Raw genomic sequence first — 25,925 nt, 5'->3', positions numbered from 1 at the left:
CAATAACTCTGATAATCGTGTGTTGGTACCAATGAATGTAAAGAGCATGAAAACGTAAATTAGACAGTGATGTGTGCATTTATTGACTAACTGTTTACATCATATAGCTATAGAGAGAAGATTATCAAAGCGACTTAAGATGAACGAAAACAGTTCCATAAAATTGCAGTCATACTGAGCACATAAGGTGGGAGATGTAGAGACCTTACGAAGTATATTTCATATCACGGCAAATAAATTTTGTTGTACTCTGTAGAATCAACGGACGTTTTATATTAATGATATGCTCCAGTTAATAATCTACAAGACAGAACCCGTCTTGTACACAATCTTGAGGTGAAAAACAATACGCTGTACGTGTGTGTAAATTTTTCAGATGCAAAGTTCTACCCGTATATTCAAGAGTTGCTACGTTATTCTAATTCTCGCAGCTATCTTAAATTTTCAGCACATGACTAAAGTAAGACCTCATTTAAATGTTACGGTCGTAAATGATATGTATTTAGAAGTTACGTGAAATTTTAGTATTAATTTGAAATATCCTTATGAAACGTGTATTGCGTTCACAATATTACTTCATTTTATTTAGATTTCAGGAATCGTCACATTTAATATTCGGCTAGCAATTTATAAATTACGGTGTTCTTGTGACAGAATATTCTACGAAACTTGCCTTTGTTTGGGTAGACGAAAAACGTTTTCAAAGCAAAGGCGTCGTTATTAAGTTACAGTTATTGTAGTATTTTGGAGTTAAAGTACTCCAGATGTTCTCTGTGTGTCACAGAGGTTGTACCGTCCGTGTTACTGTAAATTAAAGGCCAGTGTCGTTAATAAGCGGAATATTTTTGACCAAATGCTCTTTGTTATTCCTTCCAGTCGTATGGCGCCAATTGGAATATTTATGTAACGGCATGTCGTGTCAATGGTCAAAAGAAATAATTCTTTCAAACTTCGTAGCAAAGGATATGTAGCCATTATTTAGCTTTCAGTGGAAGCTTTCTCACGCTGCAAGTCCATTAGTATTGATCATTCTGTTTGAAGCAGGAAAGTAATTTTCGATAAAAACAGTTAGTTGGAGGAATATCATCTCAGTGTTCGTTTTGTAACTGGCCTCTAAAATTTCTGTTCTGACTGCGCGGGCAATTATTGGTCTCCCAATAGCGCCCAAGTAATGAAATAAGTCTCTCAGTAGTAACGTACACAGTCTGAAATGGTATTGTCGACTTGGCCATTATCTATGGGTTGAGCAACGTAAATCGGCAAGGATTTCCTTAATCTACTCCCACTGGGTACATTTCTTTAGCGAAATGTGAGTTATTTGCTTTAAGCGTAACTATTTCGTGTTGACAAGTCTGATTATGCGAGCAAAATGTTGTGTTCTCGATGACGATGAGAATAAGAAATGAGAGCTTCAAACCCAGTGCCAGCAAATAAATCAACCCTCTCGAATAACACCCAGAGTGGTGCTGACGCCAACGTCTCCAACGACAGTACAACATAATTCACTCTATGAGACCTTGCGATGTAAACCAGGAAGTTGTCCTTAGTCTAGTTGCATAAAGAACTGTACCACGCCATATTGCAACCGAATGGCGCCAGTGGTAAATGACACGTGGCCGGTCATTACTGAATGGTCTGGCAGGACCACAGAGCGGAGATCATGAACTGAAGTTCAAACGTTTATGTAAATGTATAAGTTCCAGTATCACGATTTTGACAGACATCTATTCCAATTAAAATAGCTTTAGAACAAAACACGTTTTTGCTATCACTTGGTGGCTCACTGAACGACAGCAAATCTAAAGAGCCAAGGATCCATTTCCAGTCGATCGTAGACTTTTCCTTCTTTCCTTATTGGTTCTTCTATCTCTGGCAATGATTATTAATGTCAAAAATGCCAAGTTTCCTCTTACATTGGAAACCTCGTTAAACTGCAAATCCCCCTGTAACCGATTGGGTAATTCAGATCAATGACTGGCGTCAGGCAAAGTCATCCCCCCCCCCTCCGCCGCAATAGGATCTGACATATCAAATCTCTGGGGTGATCAAACTGCGTTGAGGCTAGCTTTATCGGGCAACTATTGGAACCACACTCGTCCAATCTCATGCGTCCAATTTCATCCACTGTAGATTATGTTTTGAGGGATGCGACAGGCAATTAGATTTAAAAAAAAACATAGTTATGCATCAATACGAAGCTCTATTTAATCCACTAGACGTTACTATGCGTAATTACCATATTCAGGTGGAAGGCTTCTTCGAAATGGTTGTTGTTAGTGATTTTGTGCGGAAGCATTTTGGAGGGGGTGGGGTGGGGTGAGGTGGGGAGGCTACGTTGCTATTTCTATTATTGATAAATTGAACGTATGTGTAACAGAACTTATATTTATAAGATAGTAGATGGTTTAAAGGTAATATAAGTATCGCCATTGCATTCCACTGTACAGTGATGCTGTATACCAATGAAATCACATTTTTCGCCAAAGAAGCTTGAAATCAAAGAGTTTGCTACATAACAACCGTGCGTAGCTCATGTTGAGTGGGAAGGAGTTGCGATTTTTAGCGACAGAATACAGCACAAATACTTCGTGACTGACACTGAATCACATCCTTTTCCATTCCCACTCATCCAACCCAGAGACAATCTACCTCGCTTGTTTCATAGCAGACCTGAAGTTCCAGTGCAGTATAAATTCGATCCATTCCAGCCGTAGCCTTAAAACAAGCGTTGAGTAGATGTCCGCACTCTTACAAGACGCAGAATTTTTCTTCTCTGTCTCCTTTCGCCATAAAAGATGATACATACAAATGAACTTGCCATACGAAAGGCTACGGTGGGACAGGTAGTACTCTTCACTTGAACGTTGTTTCGTAATTTGTTCTACTGTACTCTTCACTCACTTCGTTGTTTTGCATTATTGTAGAAAATACAGTGTATCATTCAAAAACGATGTTACATTTTGGTGTCTGAAATCAGATTTTACGGAAAAAGGTACGACAGACAAAAATACACTGCCGTCCCTATTGCTTTCTTTATCTTTAACTGGTAATATAAATTCAGTGCAGTACTCCATATTTTTGGGTTTATCTCAGCAACAGCAGCCGTTTGTTTGTTTCAAAAAAGCTTTTTATCATTTATCGGAACGCTCTATGAATTTTTCAGGGCTCTATTTTTACTAGAGGGCAACGGCCTTGCCGCAGTGGATACACCGGTTCCCGTGAGATTGCCGAAGTTATGCGCTGTCAGGCGTGATCGGCACTTGGATGGGTGACCAACCAGCCGCCATGCGCTGTTGCCATTTATCGGGGTGCACTCAGCCTCGTGATGCCAATTGAGGAGTTACTCGACCGAATAGTAGCGGCTCCGATCAAAGAAAGCCATCATAACGATCGGGAGAGAGATGTGCTGACCACATGCCCCTCCTATCTGCATCCTCAACTGAGGATGACACGGCGGTCGGATGGTCCCGATGGGCCACTTGTGGTCTGAAGACAGAGTGCTTTTTTTAAAGAATTTTTTACTTGTTTAAATTATTATTTGTCAGGTATCTCCCAGCAGATGATGATTAATCCAATAGCGAGATTGGTTTGCAAAGACAGTCGCAGTAGCAAGAAAATAATTTTTCTTTTTGTTAACCTAACTCCAGAAATTACTTAGCCAAAAGGGACACTTCTACCCCGCTTAATAGCAACATTTAAAAGCTGCGCTTCATGCATTATTATTCACCTTCTAGCAGGTCAAGTGCATTTACCCGTCGTATATATGCCATACGGCTGCTTAAAGGTAGCCATATATAGCATTGTGTTTGCTTGCTCTTAGTGGACGAGACCACTTGTACGGAGGTGAAGGTAGCGATAATACCGATTAATTAATAGCCAGAAGTTAGAATTTGTGATACTGTTATGTGTCATTACAGTCTACACTTTGTCATTCTGTAGAATCTTGAGGAGAGACGGTGACCGCCGGCCAAGCGGTTCTATGCGCTACAGTCTGGAATCGAGCGACCGCTACTGTGGCACGTTCGAATCCTGCCTCGGACATGGATGTGTGTGATGTCCTTAGGTTAGCTAGGTTTGATTAGTTCTAATTTCTAGGCGACTGATGGCCTCAGAAGTTAAGTCGCTCAGAGCCATTTGAACCATTTTTGAGAGACGGTGACAAACATGTGGGCTGTTGCAGGAAGCTTTAAGTTTCAGAATGGACGATGCGTATTCCCGAGTTTAAGTCACAGAGAACACGACATGCAGAAAGCAGCGCGACTAAGACTCTACCGATACGGTATTTTGTCTTCATCGTAGACTTTTTTCAAAGTTGAGTGCCGTGTTGCTTCTGTACAGCCTCTGTCACAGGCCAGATGACTGTAGTTTAAGGTGCCCAAAGTGATTACTAATAAAATCATCATGTGAGACGCTATATCTATATGGCGTGTCATTCCCTCTAGGAAAGCTTCAAGAGAGCAGGTCGTCCACTTCCAGCTTCCATCTACCTTTCAGGTTTACTGCCTTCTACACGGTAATGAAACTTCTGTGTCACAAAATAAAATGATTTTCTACACTCTAACGTACCACTACATCTATGCTGGCATTGACCAATGTCAAACGTTCGTGAAGGAAAAAGAAGCAACGTACTTTCTTTCGTTGGCGTTTACTGTGGTGAAAGAAAAACAGCCACAGAATTCCACATGATTTTACAACATCGTAGAATTGAGGACTGTTACGCTATGGTTTGCCAAGTGAATGCTGGATGCTGAAATTTAATAATAAAGTAACAAATACACTGATCAGCCAGAACATTACGATTACCAGCCTAATACACTACTGGCCATTAAAATTGCTACACCAAGAAGAAATGTAGATGATATACGGCTATTCATTGGACAAATATATTATACTAGAACTGGCATGTGATTACATTTTCACGCAATTTGGGTGCATAGATCCTGAGAAATCATTACCCAGAACAACAACCTCTGGCCGTAATAACGGCCTTGCTACGTGACTGGCGTATTGTGACGAGCCAGTTTCTCGGCCACCCTTGACCACACGTTTTCATTTGGTGAGTGATCTGGAGAATGTGCTGGCCAGGGCAGCAGTCGAACATTTTCTGTGTCCAGAAAGGCCCGTACAGAACATGCAACATGCGGTCGTGCATTATACTACTGAAATGCAGGGTTTCGCAGGGATCAAACGGAGGGTACAGCCACGGGTCGTAACACATCTGAAATGTAACGTTCACTGTTCAAAGTGCCATCAATGCGAACAAGAGGTGACCGAGGCGTGTAACCAATGACACCCCATACCATCACGCCGGCTGATACGCCAGTATGGCGATGACGAATACACGTTTCCAATGTGCGTTTACCGCGATGTCGCCAAACACGGATGCGACCACCATGATGCTATAAACAGAACCAGGATTCATCTGAAGGAATGACGTTTTGCCATTCGTGCACCCAGGTTCGTCGTTGAGTACACTATCGCAGGCGCTCCTGTCTGTAACGCAGCGTCAAGGGTAACCGCAGCCATGGTCTTCGAGCTGATAGTTCATGCTGCTGAAAACGTCGTCGAACTGTTCGTGCAGATGATTGTTGTCTTGCAAACGTCCCCATCTGTTGACTCAGGGATCGAGACGTGGGTGCACGATCCGTTACAGTTGTGCAGATAAGATGCCTCTCATCTCGACTACTAGTGGTAAGAGGCCGATGGGATGCAGCACGGCGTTCCGTATTACCCTCCTGAACCCACCGATTCCATATTCTGCTAACAGTCATTGGATCTCGACCAACTCGAGCAGCAGTGTCGCAATACGATAAACGGCAATAGCGATAGGCTACAATCCGATGTTTATCAAAGTCGGAAACGTAATGGTACGCATTTCTCCCCCTGATACGAGGCATCACCACGTTGCACCAGGCAACCCCGGTCAACTGCTGTTTGTGTATGACAAATCGGTTGGAAACTTTCCTCATGTCAGCACGTTGTAGGTCTCGCCACCGGCGGCAACCTTGTGTGAATGCTCTGGATGCCTAATAATTTGCATATCACAGTATTTTCTTCCTGCCGTTTAAATTTCGCGTGTGTAGCACGTCATCTTCGTGGTGTAGCAATTTTAATGGCCAGTAGTGTAATTGGTTTGTCCACCTCTGTCAAGCTTAAAAGCGGTGATGCTTCGTGGCTTGGAGGCAATGAGGCCTTGGGGGGTCGCTGGATGGAACTGGCACCACATCTGCACACACACACACACACACACACACACACACACACACACACACACACACACACACACACACAAGTCACGTAATTCCCGTAGATGGTTGGAAAGGGGACGATGAGGTCTGACGCCACATTCAGTCACATCAGAGATGTGTTCGATCGGATTCAGATCTCATGAGCTGGGGGACCAGAACATCAACTAGATCTGGTCACTGCTCTTCTCGAACCACTCCATTACACCCCTGGCCTTGTGTGTGTAGTGCCTTAGACCGCTCAGCTAATCCCGCGCTGCCTGGCCTTGATTTGGAGCGTTGTCTTGTTGGAAAATGCTCTGCTGTCAGGAAACATGATAGTCATGAAGGCGTGTACGTGGTCTGCAACCAGAGCACGGTACTCGTTGACCGTCATGGTGCTCCATTGGACCCACAGATGCCCGGATGACCGTTCCCCAGAGCGTAAAGGAGCCGCCGCCAGCTTGACTCTGTCCGCAGTGCAGGTGTGAAGGACCTGTTCCCCTGGAAGAGGACGGATTCTCGCCCTCCCATCGGCATGATGATATCGGGATTCATCAGACCATGAAACGCTCTTCCACTGCGCCAACGTCCAGTGCTGATGGTCACGTGTCCATTTCAGTCGTAGGTGGCGATGTCGTGGTGTTAACATGGGAACGTGTATGGGCCGTCGGCTGCGGAGACCTTCGTTCAAAATGTTCAAATGTGTGTGAAATCTTGTGGGACTTACTGCTAAGGTCATCAGTCCCTAAGCTTACACACAACGTAACCTAAATTATCGTAGGGACAAACACACACACACCCATGCCCGAGGGAGGACTCAAATCTCCGCCGGGGCCAGCTGCACAGTCCATGAGTGCAGCGCCTTAGAGCGCTCTGCCAATCCCGTGGCGGCCTTCGTTAGGGCACAGTGTGTTCAGACACACTTGTACTCTGCCTGGCTTTAAAGTCTGATATTAGTTTCGCCTTAGTCCTGTCCTGTTTTACCAGTCCGACCAGCCTACGACATCCGATATCTGTAATGATGGGTAGACGCCCAACCCAACGACTTCCGGACGGCTTCACCTTGGGGTCGTCACCTCCTGATGACACTCCCCACAGCACTCCTCGAACACCCGACAATCGTGCAGTTTGCAAAGTGCTGAGCCTCCAGACCATCAAAAACTCTCGGTCAAACCCAAGTAGGTCGCGTGCCTTACTCACTCTGCAAATGGACAGCACGCTCACTGACACTACATGTACCGTGCGTGTGTCTGACTAGCAGTCATTCCTCGCCAGGTGACACTACTATCGCCTGGACGGGTTTATACCGAAAGTAGTTCGATTGTCATAATGTTTTGGGCTGATCAGTGTAATTGAAGGCAAGCAGTTCAAGACAGGGGTTCACAATAATATAAAATGGATCAATTGCTTCAGTTGCAGGAATGGTAGATGTCGAAGCTACAGTTACTTTTATTTCCTATAAATGACAGAAGTGTTTCCTCCTGACGAAGGTGAAAATGTGTTATGGGGAATTATGTCAGACCCTACGTCTCATACCCAAATAAAATATCTTCTTAAAAATTATTACGGTATTGGCAATATGTTCATTTGTATGTACCATATGTTATGGTAGAAGAAGACGGAGAAAAAAAATACTGTGTCTTGTAAGAGTCGGGACATTTGCTTAATACATGTTTTAAGACAAATGGAATGTATCGAATTTATACTCACGTGGGGCTTCAGGTCTGTTGTTTGCAGTTAGCAGTATATTAGCTTCTCCTGAATGTCAAGTACCTGACTGTGAAAGTGTTTTTTTTGCACGTAGTGAGAGAGCTGAAAACGTAGGCTGCGAACATGATTCTCACTCGCGGTTTTCCAGGGAATTCATGCAACAAGAGCGGCTCTGTCATTGCTGGCCAGACGGGTGCTTTTCTCATGCAGCGCGAAGCCTAGGGAAATCCCATCAGTAGTGCTGCAGTGCAAGCTGCGGAAACATTTCCTGGGCCCACTTATTTGCTAAAATGGTTCAAATGGCTCTGAGCACTATGGGACTTAACATTTATGGTCATCAGTCCCCTAGAACTTAGAACTACTTAAACCTAACTAACCTAAGGACATCACACAACACTCAGTCATCACGGGCCTACTTATTGTTGGTGCCAACTATAGGCGGTATCCTATTAAATACGAATGCCGTCCTTACGTTGTGTATTACGATAAATGTTAAGTAGCGGCTGTTAATCTATAAAACGAGGAACAAAATATTTAATTAATAATCGGTCTTTACATAGAGGTTCGCCTCTGACTATGTACATATCAATATTTAATAACAAATTATTCGATTTTTCTTTTACATTTCAGGAAATACAACAGAATGATGCAACACTCACACAAAAAGAACTTCACGAATAAATGGCGTAGCACACAGAAAACCCATTTGAAAATGGAAAGAACATTCCGAAAGGCGTCATAAAAATATAAATCAAAAAGAAAATCCGCAGCCTTTCACCGACCATTTCCAGTGGATCAAATCAAATTTTACAGGTATCTAGGAACTGGTAATTCTCTACATTTTGAGTTTCTTCTCGACCGATCTATAATTTGCTGGCACTATTAGAAACCTCATTACATCGAATGAAGATTTTACCTAAGTTTTTCTGCAGTTCTCGACGGTCGTCCAACTTTCCTGTAGGCAACAGTACTTTGTCGAATAATCTTATAACGCTGTTGATTTTAACTCACAAATCGTTAAGGAATATTGACAAATTTATTGATCCTATTACGGTTTACTTGGGGCACACTCAATATTACTCTCGTTTCAGTAGAACATTCGTCGTCCGGTATAACGTACTGGGTCCTTTCAGACCAATATCCACCAAAATAATCACATATTTGCAAAGATTTTATGGTCGTATATTCATCAGTAGCAGACCATATTGCACAATATCGAACGCTTTTAGGAGATATCCTGCTTTAAGGGTGTTATTTATGAATAGAGCAATCAGTGTATCACACAATCATTTTCCTGAATCTCTGCTGATTCTTTGAGAGAAACTTGTTCTCCTCGAGGAACGTCATAATGTTTAAGCTTCGAACATGCAATAGGATTCTGTAACAGAAGAATAGTGATCTGTAATTTCCTGTATCAAATACTTTATGTTTTTGTGTGCAGGAGTGACCCGCACAGTTTCCTAATCGCTCGGAATATTCGCTGTACTATAACTGTCGATAAATACGACCTAGAAAAGGATATCATTCCACAGCGTATTCAGTGTAAAATCTATTTCGCAATCCGTTATATTCTAGTGCCTAGCTCGCTTGTCTACATAGTTTTTCCATGGCGGAGTGCCAGTACAAACAATTCTCATTTGTGAGTCTGCTCGGAGGTCAAATATTCTAGTCCCCTCAGTCGCAAATATCTTTTTAAAAGTGGCATTTCAAGCTTCTGCTGACTTCAGTTTCAGCACCATTGGATTCACGAGACACAAAGTAGGTCTGGACCCGTACATTGACTTATGAACAGACCTTCATAGGACATTCTAATATCGCTTTCATCAGGATGTGACTTTGACAATTATTGTACGCTTCACGTAAGGCCGTTAGTTTTAAAAAAAATGGCTCTGAGCACTACGGAACTTAACATCTGAGGTTGTCAGTCCCCTAGAACTTATAACTACTTAAACCTAACTAACCTAAGCACATCACACACACCCATGCCCGATGCAGGATTCGAACCTGCGAACTTAGCGGTCGCGCGGTTCCAGATTGAAGAGCCTGGAACCGCTCGGCCACACCGGCCGACGTTATTTTTTACCAATACACAAGTTCCTCCAATTGTTTTCCCTCCACTCTCTTTTATACATAAAGCGTATATGTCCCTGTCAATAAAATTCTTCTGGGTTAGAGACCGCATTGTCATTTATAAAATTCCAACGTTTCGGCGTCTGTTGCAAGACGTCTTCCTCAGGGTGTGTTGCTAACTGCTGAATGAGCGCAAGTGTGGGTACATATATACTATGGAAGAGTGTTGTGATTGGATGTGAGGGTGAGGAGGAAGGACACTAGGAGTTAATTTTATTGGCGTTTGCATTGCGTCTTGTTATTGGCGGAAATAGGCGTTTTCCATTGGAGTTTCCTTTACTGCCTGCCATTGGTGGAAATCGGCAAATAGGAGACTTAGCGGCGACTGCAGCATAGCGTTGTTTACTAACTGCCTAGTATCGACTAGGCCGCGTCAGCGCTCTGTGTACCATCCTCCGCTGTGGCCTACCGCACGCCTGTTGCTTTGCGCGAGGTGTCCTTCCGCAAAGCTGTCACAGCAGGCAGCCAAGACGCTGGAAGTCTGTACCCGTCTTCTCTGTTCATATTATCGGGTCGCTTGGCTATTTCTATAGCCTCTCTAATCTTCCTCCTCAAACTAAACGGCTGTTTCGCCAGTACCCTGGCCTCTCGAAATTCGATGTTCATCCTGCACTGCTCATGATGTTCTGACACCGCTGATTTGCTATATTGTTTGAGGCGGATATATCTTTCATGTTCAGTTAGCCTCGTGCTTATTGGACGCCCAGTCTCACCTACATACACCAGTCCACATTCACACTCTATTTCATAAACTCCGGCGGCATGAAGCTTGTCAATTGTATCTTTTGTCGAGCCCAGAATGTGTTTTACTTTGTTGTTGCTACGAAAAATCGGCTTAATACCTGCCCGACGGAGAATTTTGCCCATACGTTCAGTAACCCCTTGTACATACGGTAGCACGGTGGTGTTCTGTGCTTCGTTCTGTATTTCCCTGTTGCCCTCCTCCTTCGGCGCCATGGTTTTGTGTATCAGCCTCATGTCGTAGCCATTAGCTCCAAAAATGGTCCTAAGGTTCCGCAGTTCAGCTTGCAGGTTGTATTCATCGCTGATCCTGTAGGCTCTCTTAGTTAAAGTTCGCAGGGCCGAATTCTTTTGCATAGGATGGTGGTGGGAGGATGCATGAAGGTACCTGTCCGTGTTGGTGGGCTTCCTGTAAACTCTGTGTCCAAGCTTCCCGTCTGGCTTACGATAAACTTCTACGTCGAGAAAAGGCAATACCCCGTTCTTTTCAATCTCCATGGTAAAATGAATTTTGCTGTGCTGCTGGTTAAGATGTTCGTGGAAGTTCTGAAGCTCTTCTTCTCCGTGTGGCCAGATAACAAAGGTGTCATCCACGTATCGTAGCCAGCATTCCGGGCGTAATGGCGCGGACTGGAGTGCTGTTTCTTCGAATGCTTGCATAAAAATATCTGCTGCAGCAGGCGAAAGAGGGGAACCCATAGCAACACCGTCCGTCTGCTCGTAAAAATCTCCTTTCCACCTAAAATAGGTGGTCGTCAAACAGTGGCGCACTAGCTCGCTGATGTCAGGTGCCATGCGTTCCTCTAAGATGTTCATGGTGTCCGTCACGGGTACATTCGTGAACAAAGATTTCACGTCAAAACTGACCATCAAATCCGAATCAGAGACACGCTTCTCTTTCAAAAGTGCCATAAAATGGGTGGAGTCCTTGACGTATGCATCTGTATGTCTCACTAAACGTCTAAGCTTCGGAGCCAATTCTTTCGCTAATTTGTAGGTCGGCGGGTTGATACTACTCACTATCGGCCGTAAAGGGAAGGCTTCTTTGTGGATCTTTGGTACCCCATATATTCTTGGTGCCTGTGCCACCTGTGGAATGAGTCTACGGGTCGTGTCAAAATTCATCCTGGTTTGCTTCAGCAGCGCTTGCGTCGATTTCACTATCTTGACCGTCGGATCCCCCTTAAGTTTATGGTAAATGGGTTCCTTCAAAAGATCCTCCATCCGCTTATCGTAATCTACTGTGTCCAACACTACGGTGGCATTTCCCTTGTCCGCCTGTATTATCACAATCTGAGAGTTGTTCTTCAGCTCCTTGATGGCCTGCCGTTCCTCTTTACTGATGTTTTGCTTCGGAGGCTTTGCGTGAGCCAAGACTCGTACTGTTTCTTGTCGGATCTTCTCTGCTTCTGGTTGTGGTAGATGGCGTACCGAGGCCTCCACTGATTGGATAATGTCTTCTTTCGGTACTAGTTTTGGTGCGATTGCATAGTTCATCCCTTTCGCCAAAACTTTTGTTGCTGCATCGCTCAAGGTGTGGCTGGAGAGGTTCACCACTGTTCGTCGCGTATCCAAAACTGGTCCTTCATCTCTTGTTTTCCGTTGCAATTTGTCGAACTTCGTCACCTGTCGACTGGTGGTACATTCACTTGATCTGACAGCTTGCTGGAAGGTTAACCTGTCGACCTTGTGCCAGTCTTCCTCATCCAGTTTCCCACTTAGAAATCGACGCAAGCGCTGCTGAAGCAAACCAGGATGAATTTTGACACGACCCGTAGACTCATTCCACAGGTGGCACAGGCACCAAGAATATATGGGGTACCAAAGATCCACAAAGAAGCCTTCCCTTTACGGCCGATAGTGAGTCGTATCAACTCGCCGACCTACAAATTAGCGAAAGAATTGGCTCCGAAGCTTAGACGTTTAGTGAGACATACAGATGCATACGTCAAGGACTCCACCCATTTTATAGCACTTTTGAAAGAGAAGCGTGTCTCTGATACGGATTTGATGGTCAGTTTTGACGTGAAATCTTTGTTCACGAATGTACCCGTGACGGACACCATGAACATCTTAGAGGAACGCATGGCACCTGACATCAGCGAGCTAGTGCGCCACTGTTTGACGACCACCTATTTTAGGTGGAAAGGAGATTTTTACGAGCAGACGGACGGTGTTGCTATGGGTTCCCCACTTTCGCCTGGTGCAGCAGATATTTTTATGCAAGCATTCGAAGAAACAGCACTCCAGTCCGCGCCATTACGCCCGGAATGCTGGCTACGATACGTGGATGACACCTTTGTTATCTGGCCACACGGAGAAGAAGAGCTTCAGAACTTCCACGAACATCTTAACCAGCAGCACAGCAAAATTCATTTTACCATGGAGATTGAAAAGAACGGGGTATTGCCTTTTCTCGACGTAGAAGTTTATCGTAAGCCAGACGGGAAGCTTGGACACAGAGTTTACAGGAAGCCCACCAACACGGACAGGTACCTTCATGCATCCTCCCACCACCATCCTATGCAAAAGAATTCGGCCCTGCGAACTTTAACTAAGAGAGCCTACAGGATCAGCGATGAATACAACCTGCAAGCTGAACTGCGGAACCTTAGGACCATTTTTGGAGCTAATGGCTACGACATGAGGCTGATACACAAAACCATGGCGCCGAAGGAGGAGGGCAACAGGGAAATACAGAACGAAGCACAGAACACCGCCGTGCTACCGTATGTACAAGGGGTCACTGAACGTATGGGCAAAATTCTCCGTCGGGCAGGTATTAAGCCGATTTTTCGTAGCAACAACAAAATAAAAGACATTCTGGGCTCGACAAAAGATACAATTGACAAGCTTCATGCCGCCGGAGTTTATGAAATAGAGTGTGAATGTGGACTGGTGTATGTAGGTGAGACTGGGCGTCCAATAAGCACGAGGCTAACTGAACATGAAAGATATATCCGCCTCAAACAATATAGCAAATCAGCGGTGTCAGAACATCATGAGCAGTGCAGGATGAACATCGAATTTCGAGAGGCCAGGGTACTGGCGAAACAGCCGTTTAGTTTGAGGAGGAAGATTAGAGAGGCTATAGAAATAGCCAAGCGACCCGATAATATGAACAGAGAAGACGGGTACAGACTTCCAGCGTCTTGGCTGCCTGCTGTGACAGCTTTGCGGAAGGACACCTCGCGCAAAGCAACAGGCGTGCGGTAGGCCACAGCGGAGGATGGTACACAGAGCGCTGACGCGGCCTAGTCGATACTAGGCAGTTAGTAAACAACGCTATGCTGCAGTCGCCGCTAAGTCTCCTATTCGCCGATTTCCACCAATGGCAGGCAGTAAAGGAAACTCCAATGGAAAACGCCTATTTCCGCCAATAACAAGACGCAATGCAAACGCCAATAAAATTAACTCCTAGTGTCCTTCCTCCTCACCCTCACATCCAATCACAACACTCTTCCATAGTATATATGTACCCACACTTGCGCTCATTCAGCAGTTAGCAACACACCCTGAGGAAGACGTCTTGCAACAGACGCCGAAACGTTGGAATTTTATAAATGACAATGCGGTCTCTAACCCAGAAGAATTTTATTGACATTGACAACGGCCGCGGAAGCCTACGGCTACGTATATGTCCCTATTTACACAACATTCTCCTCATAGTTCCATCACTCTAAGGTGGATCATTATCTTTGGTTACTTGATACATACACCACGGTTTAAAAGTATTTCACTTTTAATTATAATTGTTCTGTTTTTGCCCCATCTAAACTAAATGTTCTTAGTTCGTCCTTTCCATAGTGACTGCATATCAGTTAGACCAAAGACTTACCTTTCATTAGGTCTTTTTGCCTTTGTGAGTATCGTTCCTGTAATAGCAATTGCGGGCTTTCAAAAAAATTAATCGTAGCCCTCACCTACGTAGCCTCAGACTCAGAGTTGAAATATTAAAAGTTTTGCTGGTTTCGTTGTCTAGGGGCTGGGATACGTAGTTGCGGTATTACATGCCAGATACTTACTGCTGACTCTACAGTATACAATAAGAATACACACATGAGTCTAATGGCCCAAGGTTCCTATCACACATGAATGTAAATAGAAATTTACAAATGAAAGATTTCAATTAAGCAAAACCTGCAGGTACTATTTTAACGACTTTAAATGATGAGTATGATAGCAGAAGTACATTTAAGAATGCCACTTATAACTGTAAAACACCTATTGGTGTCGATGGTCCAGCAATTAAATAAAATATAAGTTGAGCAACAAGGAAACATTAGATTAATACTTCACGTAATTAGTTATGCGCAACAACAAAGCTCACTTCTAAACGCATACTATGTCATCACTGCAAATGCCATGGATATCTCACAAGTGCACAAGTCGGCACTTCGAAATATTTCTACATGTATTTCCCCGACCACGCGCAAACTGCTCAACACTCTCCAAGTATTTCCTGCGACCGACCGTCGCGCCTTCCCGTCCAGGACTCTCCAGTTTCCTGTGCGACCGGATGCTCCTCCCCCACTTCCATACAGTCTTTCCATTGACTTCGGTAGTCGCCTACCGTAGTAACGAGCGCTGTGATTAGCTAGAGCGCTCCCGTCATGTCTCCAAGCTAACGCACACTCACACACATATTGAAACACATACGAAATACTGGATTTACATTTAAATAACTTGAAATGAAATAAATATTCCTACAGCTTGACCATGGATGAATATGGACACAACCACTCATAATGTGCAATAGATTCACACGACCACTGTTTCCTCCCGGTAACTTTTACTTTGTCTTTCTGTTCTCTTTTATCAGACTTGCTTAAGTGTTAGAACGACTGTTGAGTTGCACTGTTTGATCTATTAAACTGAGGTAATTATCACAGAAGAAATAGCAAACACAGAAGAGTACAACGGACCATGTTTTCACCTTGCCTGCAACTGGCCATTTAGTCGCACCTTACTTCCATAAAACACCAGTGTCACGCAACCCCTTTTTCCACCTTAAAAAAGTTGTTGACCTCAGATCATATTCTGAGAATGTAGCACTGCTGCGAACTTGTTAGATACGTAAAACATTTTAAAATAATTTGTGCTGTCAAGCGAGAAATCGTAGTTCAAATTATAATTCATTTTATTTTGTTTACGCCTGCTTTACAAGCCTCTTCCATTTCGTTCTGTTGAGTGCACCGTTTGTCCATGCAGTGTTCATGTTTATCCTAGTTGTGTCTTCCCAAATGTTATCTCTCGACCTACTTCTGGGTCTTCCTCCTCCTCTCCTTCCCTCTGTTGTCCTTCGGAATGCTATTTTAGGTATTCTGTCATTCTTGCTACATCGCCTGCCCAGTTAAAACATCTCTTCCTTAGCACATTTACTATGTTACGGTGTTTGTACAGTTCTCTTAATTCTTCATTTTTCTTATCGTCCATTCCATGTTATCTTCGTCATGTACTGGACCAAAAATTTTTGTTAATATTTCAGATATTAACAGTTTTTCTTCATCTTTCTTTCTAAACATTAATTATTCACATCTGTATAATGTTACTGGTGTAATGGTCGACTGATACAAGCGGATTTTTAAGTTAGTACTAAGTTATCTTTTCTGTAAGGTTTTGATAAAACTGAAGAGTGTTTTGTTCGCTGTTGCCAGTCGGGCATCTACTTCTATGTCCATTCCATTATTGTTACTAAAGAGACTTCCTAAGTACTTGAAATGATTAACTGTTTTGAAAGTGAATCTATCTACAGCCAAGTGTGCATCACTTTGTTTTTCTTACTTATGGCCAGATATTCCGTCTTCTCTTTCTTAAGATGTAATCCAGCTTTCCCAGCAATTTTGATATCATTTTGCATCATTTTGGTTAATTCTGTTTTGGAACTACTTATTACTGCTATATCATCTGCTTGGGCAAGTCTAGTATTGTTCATTCCTGCATTTGGATCCCGTGTAGATTAGTTTTAATAAATTCTCCATCGAACTTCACTAAGATGAGGTTAAATAAAATAGGCGAAACGTCGCCTCCTTGTCTCAGTCCGGTGAACACGTTAAAGTTTTCTCCTTCTCCTGCAGTTGTCTTGATGCGACATAAAGTTTCATATGTACAGATTTTAATTATGTCTACACTATCGTAGGCCTTTTTGAAATCAAGAAATAATACCCGGCTCTTCCCATTGGAGGTTCAAGTTCTCCTCGGCATGGGTGTGTGTGTCGTCCCTAGCATAAGTTAGTTTAAGTTAGGTTAAGTAGTGTACAAGCTTAGAGACCGACGACCAAAGGAGTTTGGTCCCACAAGATAAAACAAAAAAGAGAAAAATATGTGTACACATACATTGGATTCCCACTCGTTTTTAGTACAGTTTAAATATCAACAAAAAAATATTTTTGTAGTTTTTGTAGACCATATTTAGCCTGCATAGTGCACGCCGTACAGATCTGTCACCGAATTTTACGACGAAGGAATTTCCAAGCTCGTCCATCGCTACGATAAGCGCCTTAATTTAAATGGCAACTATGTAGAAAAGCAGTATTGAAGTGTGGCTTTCATCTGTATATAATTTAAAAAATTTCGAATACTTTATTTATTTTCAGTTCCAAAACGTAATGTACTTGGTGGATAGCCCTCGTATTAACACCTGCACAGATTTTTTTCGCAGAAAGGAACGCGTGAGCTCTACCTTTTCACAGAGTTCACGCTTTGCTTAACTGCAGACTGGATGAAACGGCCGGCTGTGGTCCTTGTTGCAGGTGCTGGGGTCGGACCGGGAGTTCCATTTCGTGCACCGCGCGCTGCCGCACGCCCGCAGCAAGCGAAGCGTTCCGCACGTCCGCCGCCTCAAGGTGGACCCCCTGGTGAGTACACACTTCTGGCCGGCCGCTGCAGCCGCTGCTGCTACTCTCGTCTCTTCACCTATCTCTGCTTTCACAGACTGCCCACATCAAACCGTTTTTGTGGATCACGTGTATCCCATTTACTTGTATGCTAACAGTATTTAAGGTAACTGTGAAAATGATGTGGTTATTGAGTCATACCTATTAACCAAATAACACGTTCGATGTTGGATCCTGTTAAATATTTGATAGAGTAATATTCACTGAAATAAAAGCGAGTTTTCATAGCGCACCTCGTTTCTGGACAGCAATCGCAAAAAAACTGTTTTTTGCAATTTTGTAATATGATGACAGGGTTGGAGACCGTGGCTGTTATTTGAAGCCAGTCGAAGTGGCCGTGCGGTTCTAGGCGCTACAGTCTGGAGCCGAGCGACCGCTACCTTCGCAGGTTCGAATCCTGCCTCGGGCATGGATGTATGTGATGTCCTTAGGTTAGTTAGGTTTAATTAGTTCTAAGTTCTAGGCGACTGATTACCTCAGAAGCTAAGTCGCATAGTGCTCAGAGCCATTTGAACCATTTGTTATTTGAAGACTAATGTTGATGGTGTTGGAACAGCAACAAGCCAAAAATTTACTTTCAGTTCCTTTATTCAAAGGGTACCGTTACCGGTATCGAGTCGTTGTGATTCCATCTTCAGACGGTTCACACGCTTTCCTTATAACATGTGGAGGTTTTTTTTTTACAGATTAATTGTCCTAAAATATAAATAACACATAATTATAAGCACGCCACACACAGATGGTTGCGTTACAGATTTTCGTTGCATGTGACTTACGTGAAATGTCGGTTTTGTGTGTTTGTTTCCATAACATTCGTCCAACAGATGTGAATACATTCCCACTGCATTCTTATTGTTGCACATGTAAATTTTTCCCATTGAACACGTTAGATTTGTTACTGAGTAGATTTCTGCCATGCACCACATGTTTAGATACATACAAAGAGCTTACAAACATATGAGTATCAAAGACGCTATGATATATGGTAACATTTGAAGATGTCCTATGTTTGGAAATGATCATATTTTCACTTACGCAACTGAAATGCATTTTACGCTAGTACAGAGACATTGATTTTTTGAGATGGTACTGTTACATTAATTATAAAGTTTTTCAGTACTGTATAGGTATAATAGTTCATTATTTACTTATATTTAGCATCATGGGAATTATAGTAACATATAAATTTGCTACTTGATCCGCAGATAGGCGTACTAATATTATTTGCTTTGGAGGTTGAAAATAATTTTTGGAAATTTTTAGGAAAGGGGTGTTAGCTAACTCTGTTCATTAAGGATATAGTCTGGGGCGCTGATTTTGTGTGTGTGTATTTCTATTTCTTGTAATGTATTCATGGTGGCTCCTTTTTCTGCTAGATGTAAAATTTTTAAGTTGTTCTCAGTGTTTCTCACTGAATGGTTTTCTTCAGCAAGAGGGGCTGCAAATGTTTGCATGGTAGAGTAATTATGCTCTACGCGTACGTGGAGAAAGTGTTTGTCAGCAGTCGCCGACATAGTGTGACTGAGGCGGAATAAGAGGAACCAGCCCGCATTCACCGAGGCCTTAAAACAGACTGGCCGGCATACCGAAACTCGACACTAATATGCCGCCTGGAAAGCAGTGCGTTAGACCGTTCTTTTGTATATAATTAGAACCGCGCATCGTTCAGTGTTAGTCTATCATGTATTTTATGTGTTTACAAAATAGTAACTGCATTTTATAAGTAAGGGAAGCTACTTGATCGCGTAACTGATGTGCTTTTATGTACCCAAGTAATTATTTTGATGAAAATACTGTTTCAATAGGCAAACGAAAAATAATTATTGTTCTTATTTTGTCAAGAGAACGTTATTCATCATGATCAAAGACGAGAGTTTCCTCTTATTATTGATAAGTACGAAAGTTGTTTATGAATGAAAAAAAGCCCGCATCTCGTGGTCGTGCGGTAGCGTTCTAGCTTCCCGCACCCGGGTTCGACTCCCGGCGGGTCAGGGATTTTCTCTGCCTCGTGATGGCTGGGAGTTGTGTGATGTCCTTAGGTTAGTTAGGTTTAAGTAGTTCTAAGTTCTAGGGGACTGATGACCATAGATGTTAAGTCCCATAGTGCTCAGAGCCATTTGAACCATTTTTGAATGAAAGAAACATGTTTTGTGTAAGCTCTACGAGCTATTGTAGCGATATTTCACATATTTTCTTTTCACGTTTTTTTATTATTATTTTACCCTATATGAAAAATCTGTCGTTTTTTGGTTCAAATGGCTCTGAGCACTATGGGACTTAACATCTATGGTCATCAGTCCCCTAGAACTTAGAACTACTTAAACCTAACTAACCTAAGGACATCACACACATCCATGCCCGAGGCAGGATTCGAACCTGCGACCGTAGCAGTCGTGCGGTTCCGGACTGAGCGCCTTAACCGCGAGACCACCGCGGCCGGCCTGTCGTTTTTTTTTTTATTTTTACTATAACATTCCTCTGTTTCACGTTACAAATCAACAATTTTCGAGTAAAGCCTAAAAATACGGTTATATTTCAGTGACAGACAAGGAGATAACGGTCTAGAACAAAAATGTTCCGCAGATTCCGTGGACCTTTGCATATTCTTACCCAGTTTCTGGACACTTCACCGGTTTTTAGTGGAGTCTGGGAAGACGAAGATCGCATACGTAAACAAACCGATCAAAATGAGGTACCACCCTACAGAAATGCAACATACCTAAAGTACACGTAACGCAGTTAAGAAGTTAACAGACCAAGGTTGCTAGGAAAACTATCTTAGTCTACTGTTACATACGGTAGCCTACGATAGTTTTACAGGTCTTCGTTGCTACCAAAGACCTTACCGGAAATACTTTTGTCGTATTCACACTACTAACCCTGCCAGATAGATCTCCTCGCCATCGGAGCGGCGTTCGGCAAAGTAACATCACGGCGAGGCGAGTAGTAGTGTGAGCTTCAAGACTGTTCACAGAGCAGTCTACTTTGCTACTCCCGTCACAGGCGGCAACCAGACGCAAGGATGGCATCTTTCCGCTTGGAGAGAACAACGGGTGAAGAGCGCGTGTTCTACAGCCAGTCGCACGGATTCGGTATAGCAATCCGCACGGCTATATAACCTGCGACCCGGTTGTCTGCCACACGGACTTCATCGAGCAGACTTAAGTGTTCAGTCTTCCAATTTTCAGTCGGTTTAGACATCAGTGAATAGTCAGTTGTCTATCGACAGAGTTCGCCTCGAATTATCAAATGACACATTGGAATACTCCGTTACTGTAAACAGCTCGCAAGGATTGGAAGCACCACAGACCACAGCGCAGTAACGTGGCTACGACCTTACTTACTTCCAGCACTAAACACCTGCCCAGGTACTGTCACATAATGAACGCAGTTTTTGGTAACACGTGTAAGCAGAGTTGAATGTTAAGGTATTGTGTGTTATAATAATGTGTTCTCCTTCTTGAACTAATTTAGAGAACTTTTAATATTGCAGCGCGTCAGCAATCGTGAATAATTTAATGATTATGTAGAATCCGCCTCGATTGCAGATAGAGGCCGGATGTTGACCTAGGTTTCAGCGCGGATAACCACGCCTGCTTCGGAAAACACTAAAACTACGCACTGCCTAAAGAGGCATCGTCCAACATTAATAAAGAACCCCTAAAAGGGCATTTTATGCGAGTCTTTTGCACCGACATCCAGGGCAACATCCGGTTTCTATTTGCAATCGAGGCGGGTTCTTTATAATTGTTGAACTAATTTATTTTGTGTAGCAGGTTACAGAACACTTATATTGGCGCAGTCGTTGGAACCCAGATACATCCATGTACGATCGTTACAACCTCCAACAGTGAAAGTTAACGACTAATGGAGTAATGGAGCATTTTAGTTGACGAAAACTGCAGCTTGTGAGAAACGTGATCCTCCTCCCCCCCCCCCCCCCCCTTAACTGTAAGCTGTGTGTTTTCAGGGAAATAAGGGTAGCACGAGAGTCAGCGATACTATTGGTAGGTCAGGACTAGCGGCAACATGAACTGGAGAGTGGAAGTGAGTGGATATTGTGGAGGCATATACTTTTCTGATCAGTATATACAATTAATTGATAGCAAAATACCATAAAAATTCTAAAAAATTAAACCTATTACAAATACGCACAGTACTCACAGACCTTATTACTCTTAAGTGTTGAATGATTTCACAATCAATAGAGCATGCTATAGCGAGAAAGACTCCTGTGATGCAAGAACAATAAAACCTTCCTAAATAAGTATAAAATGAATAACGATTAGAATAGTATACAAATTCTGAATGACAATGAATGTATGTAATTCTCATACTGTAGTCAAGGTTTTCTTAATAAATCCACAGTGAACAAAATAAATCCTTACTGGGGAAAACTCAACAGAAAACACGTATATACGTAAATCGCCTTGAAGCACATCCACAACGCAGTGCACAACGTCTGCTAAAAACCGCAAGAGTGTCCCACCAAGTGAACAAAGTAATGAGCTATGAGAGTCCTTGTGCTGTTGAAAATCTAAGTGCATGTGCAAAGTTGATGAGGGTAAAGGCTTTGTTCGGACCACCGTAAAACTGGCAGCTACTCAATGGCATTCAGTACGTTGTGCTAATTGTCAACGTTTTGTAGATACTTCCCCGCTTCAATAACGGGGGAATGGAGATAGCAAGAATAATCTGAGAAGTAATAGAGGAAACGGAAGTTCTTCCACTCCTATTGTTATCTAACATGGAGGCAATGCTTCCAAAAATTTTGTATAGCACCCAGAGGTGCAGAACAATCATCACTGACAAACGTATCTTTATTCATTAAATAGGAAGGAAATTGACGTTTACGTCCGGTCGACGACAAGGTCATCAGAGGGAAAGCAGAAGTTCGAATTGGTGGCAAAATGTAGGCCGAGTATTTCCCAGTATTTCCCTTGAGGCTTAAGAGATTTAGGGAAATCTGGATGGCGGACAAGAATTACGAACTGCTATCCTCTTGAATATGAGTTAAGACAACCACCTCACCCGGTGGCGTACAGAGCAGTCTCTTCGGCAAATTTTTTGTCTGTGTGAATCAATTTTTATTTCATTACGTAATAATTGGTAAACGTTATGTGTCCTCCTGTTACGCGTTCTGTCTCGTCTACGTTCCCGCCAGTTCCTGACAAATTATTTAAATGTCCTTGAGAACACGTACAATCAGGTCATTGCATCCCTTTGAATTGCCTCGATGTTTTCATGTTTCATAATAACTAAATTCTATGCACCAACATCAAGAACACAGACATTATGAACATCAAAAATTATTAGGAAATCCGTAATGTTTAATTTGAATTTTATAAGTCAGCTCAGCAAAACTCGTTGCACAGTTGCGACCTTTGTTTTTCATTGACAGTATGGAGAAGACAGTGAAGCATCATTTCACGCTTGATATCTACTATCGAAACGCACGTAAATCACGTGACACTGTGTCCTCTAAACTAGCCGTTCCGACAGGGCTTCATACGAGATTTTGCGCTGATGAATGCTGTCGTAAATCACGTCCACGCGTGTCACGGTTGTGAAACACGTCAGGTGCTTCCCCAAAACAAACACATGGGCAAATGTCGCGGCCAGAATGTCATAGACCTGCCTTATTACAATAGTTTCCATAAAAATATAGAAAACATCAAAGATCTGACATGTACGACATGTTGACACTGTCCTTTGCATCATGAGTAACGCAACATTATCAAGGTCATAACTTCCTGAAGAAGCACATTGGCAGTTCTGAATAAATTCGTTAAATCAGATGTGGGGGTTCAACTGGAGGACTGCTTACTGAGAGATGTAGGCTTCCAGCACATCTACACTCCTGGAAATGGAAAAAAGAACACATTGACACCGGTGTGTCAGACCCACCATACTTGCTCCGGACACTGCGAGAGGGCTGAACAAGCAATGATCACACGCACGGCACAGCGGACACACCAGGAACCGCGGTGTTGGCCGTCGAATGGCGCTAGCTGCGCAGCATTTGTGCACCGCCGCCGTCGGTGTCAGCCAGTTTGCCGTGGCATACGGAGCTCCATCGCAGTCTTTAACACTGGTAGCATGCCGCGACAGCGTGGACGTGAACCGTATGTGCAGCTGACGGACTTTGAGCGAGGGCGTATAGTGGGCATGAGGGAGGCCGGGTGGACGTACCGCCGAATTGTTCAACACGTGGGGCGTGAGGTCTCCACAGTACATCGATGTTGTCGCCAGTGGTCGGCGGAAGGTGCACGTGCCCGTCGACCTGGGACCGGACCGCCGCGACGCACGGATGCACGCCAAGACCGTAGGATCCTACGCAGTGCCGTAGGGGACCGCACCGCCACTTCCCAGCAAATTAGGGACACTGTTGCTCCTGGGGTATCGGCGAGGACCATTCGCAACCGTCTCCATGAAGCTGGGCTACGGTCCCGCACACCGTTAGGCCGTCTTCCGCTCACGCCCCAACATCGTGCAGCCCGCCTCCAGTGGTGTCGCGACAGGCGTGAATGGAGGGACGAATGGAGACGTGTCGTCTTCAGCGATGAGAGTCGCTTCTGCCTTGGTGCCAATGATGGTCGTATGCGTGTTTGGCGCCGTGCAGGTGAGCGCCACAATCAGGACTGCATACGACCGAGGCACACAGGGCCAACACCCGGCATCATGGTGTGGGGAGCGATCTCCTACACTGGCCGTACACCTCTGGTGATCGTCGAGGGGACACTGAATAGTGCACGGTACATCCAAACCGTCATCGAACCCATCGTTCAACCATTCCTAGACCGGCAAGGGAACTTGCTGTTCCATCAGGACAATGCACGTTCGCATGTATCCCGTGCCACCCAACGTGCTCTAGAAGGTGTAAGTCAACTACCCTGGCCAACAAGATCTCCGGATCTGTCCCCCATTGAGCATGTTTGGTACTGGATGAAGCGTCGTCTGACGCGGTCTGCACGTCCAGCACGAACGCTGGTCCAACTGAGGCGCCAGGTGGAAATGGCATGGCAAGCCGTTCCACAGGACTACATCCAGCATCTCTACGATCGTCTCCATGGGAGAATAGCAGCCTGCATTGCTGCGAAAGGTGGATATACACTGTACTAGTGCCGACATTGTGCATGCTGTGTTGCCTGTGTCTATGTGCCTGTGGTTCTGTCAGTGTGATCATGTGATGTATCTGACCCCAGGAATGTGTCAATAAAGTTTCCCCTTCCTGGGACTATGAATTCACGGTGTTCTTATTTCAATTTCCAGGAGTGTATTTTACATTCAGAAGGTTCACTTTCCTTGCTAAATGAGCTATTTTTCGGGTTCCGTAACAGATAAACGAGTACCTGAAAGTAAAGAACGAATTTACTATATTTTTCTGTTACCATTTACTTTATTTATAGTGTAATGACATTGCACTGTGAACTACAAAAACACTTTCAGGTCTCAGCCAGCGAAGGAGCACATACTTGCACCCCCGCTCCCACTCCACTTTAAACTCCTGGCATCTGATTATACCCTGATAATTCAGAAGGTAGTTAATCTGATTCTTCTCCTTTTCGCTTTGCGAAGGCTCTTTAAGGCAACAAATGCAGTTTCAGCCTCGCTAGTTTTGAATAAATAGAATAGCACTTTATCGAATATATTACCTGTTTTTGCAAGGATAGTTTCTGCGCATTGGCTGCTGAAAAAAAGTAGAGAATAGTATGATTCTGACTCAATAAATCTTCAAGTTTTATTTCTCTATCAGTCTGTACAACCACAGTTTTCTCCATAAGCTTCACGCGAAGGATACGCTGAATGGTCACTTGGCCTGCACAGGCTTTATAGTTCGTCGAGTAACCTGCTGATTGAAGGGGCAACAAATTGTAGCAAAGTGCTTGCGTGGAATTTATCTGATGTATAAATTCATTTAATTCTTTAGAAAATAAGTTTAAGCCGCAAAATATTAATAGTGTATTCATGGAACAGTTTGATTCTGCTCGTTTGAAATCTCCTGTTTCTACAGCTGAGCTCTTGACTCACACTGGTGGTGAAGTCTTCAGTTGAAAATAAGTAAAGTAACTGCCATACAAGAAAATCTGCACAAGATCACCGAGCGCGACAAGCTCTAGTGGGGATAATTTTGCAGAATCATACGCATACTCAGTGATTTCTCAGACTCCAGTTTGATTCGCACGCACGAGACGTCGACATTCCCGTCAGTGAGGATTCT

The 25,925-nt window shown here is 43.6% G+C and overlaps 1 protein-coding gene across 1 annotated transcript in view; it reads left to right on the top strand.

The window, feature by feature from the left end:
* LOC126266626 (neuroendocrine convertase 2) overlaps positions 1-25,925 on the top strand; it is a 1,418,212-nt gene that overhangs the window by 523,320 nt on the left and 868,967 nt on the right. Inside the window, exon 2 of the mRNA XM_049970986.1 lies at positions 17,561-17,665. Within this exon, the coding sequence (XP_049826943.1) occupies positions 17,561-17,665 (105 nt within the window). The remainder of the gene's footprint in view (positions 1-17,560; positions 17,666-25,925) is intronic.

The sequence above is a fragment of the Schistocerca gregaria genome, chromosome 4 (genome assembly GCF_023897955.1).
Source record: "Schistocerca gregaria isolate iqSchGreg1 chromosome 4, iqSchGreg1.2, whole genome shotgun sequence".
In the NCBI taxonomy this organism is placed as follows: domain Eukaryota; kingdom Metazoa; phylum Arthropoda; class Insecta; order Orthoptera; family Acrididae; genus Schistocerca; species Schistocerca gregaria.
Note: the sequence above shows the minus strand (reverse complement) of the source record. Positions and strands in the feature narration are given on the sequence as shown.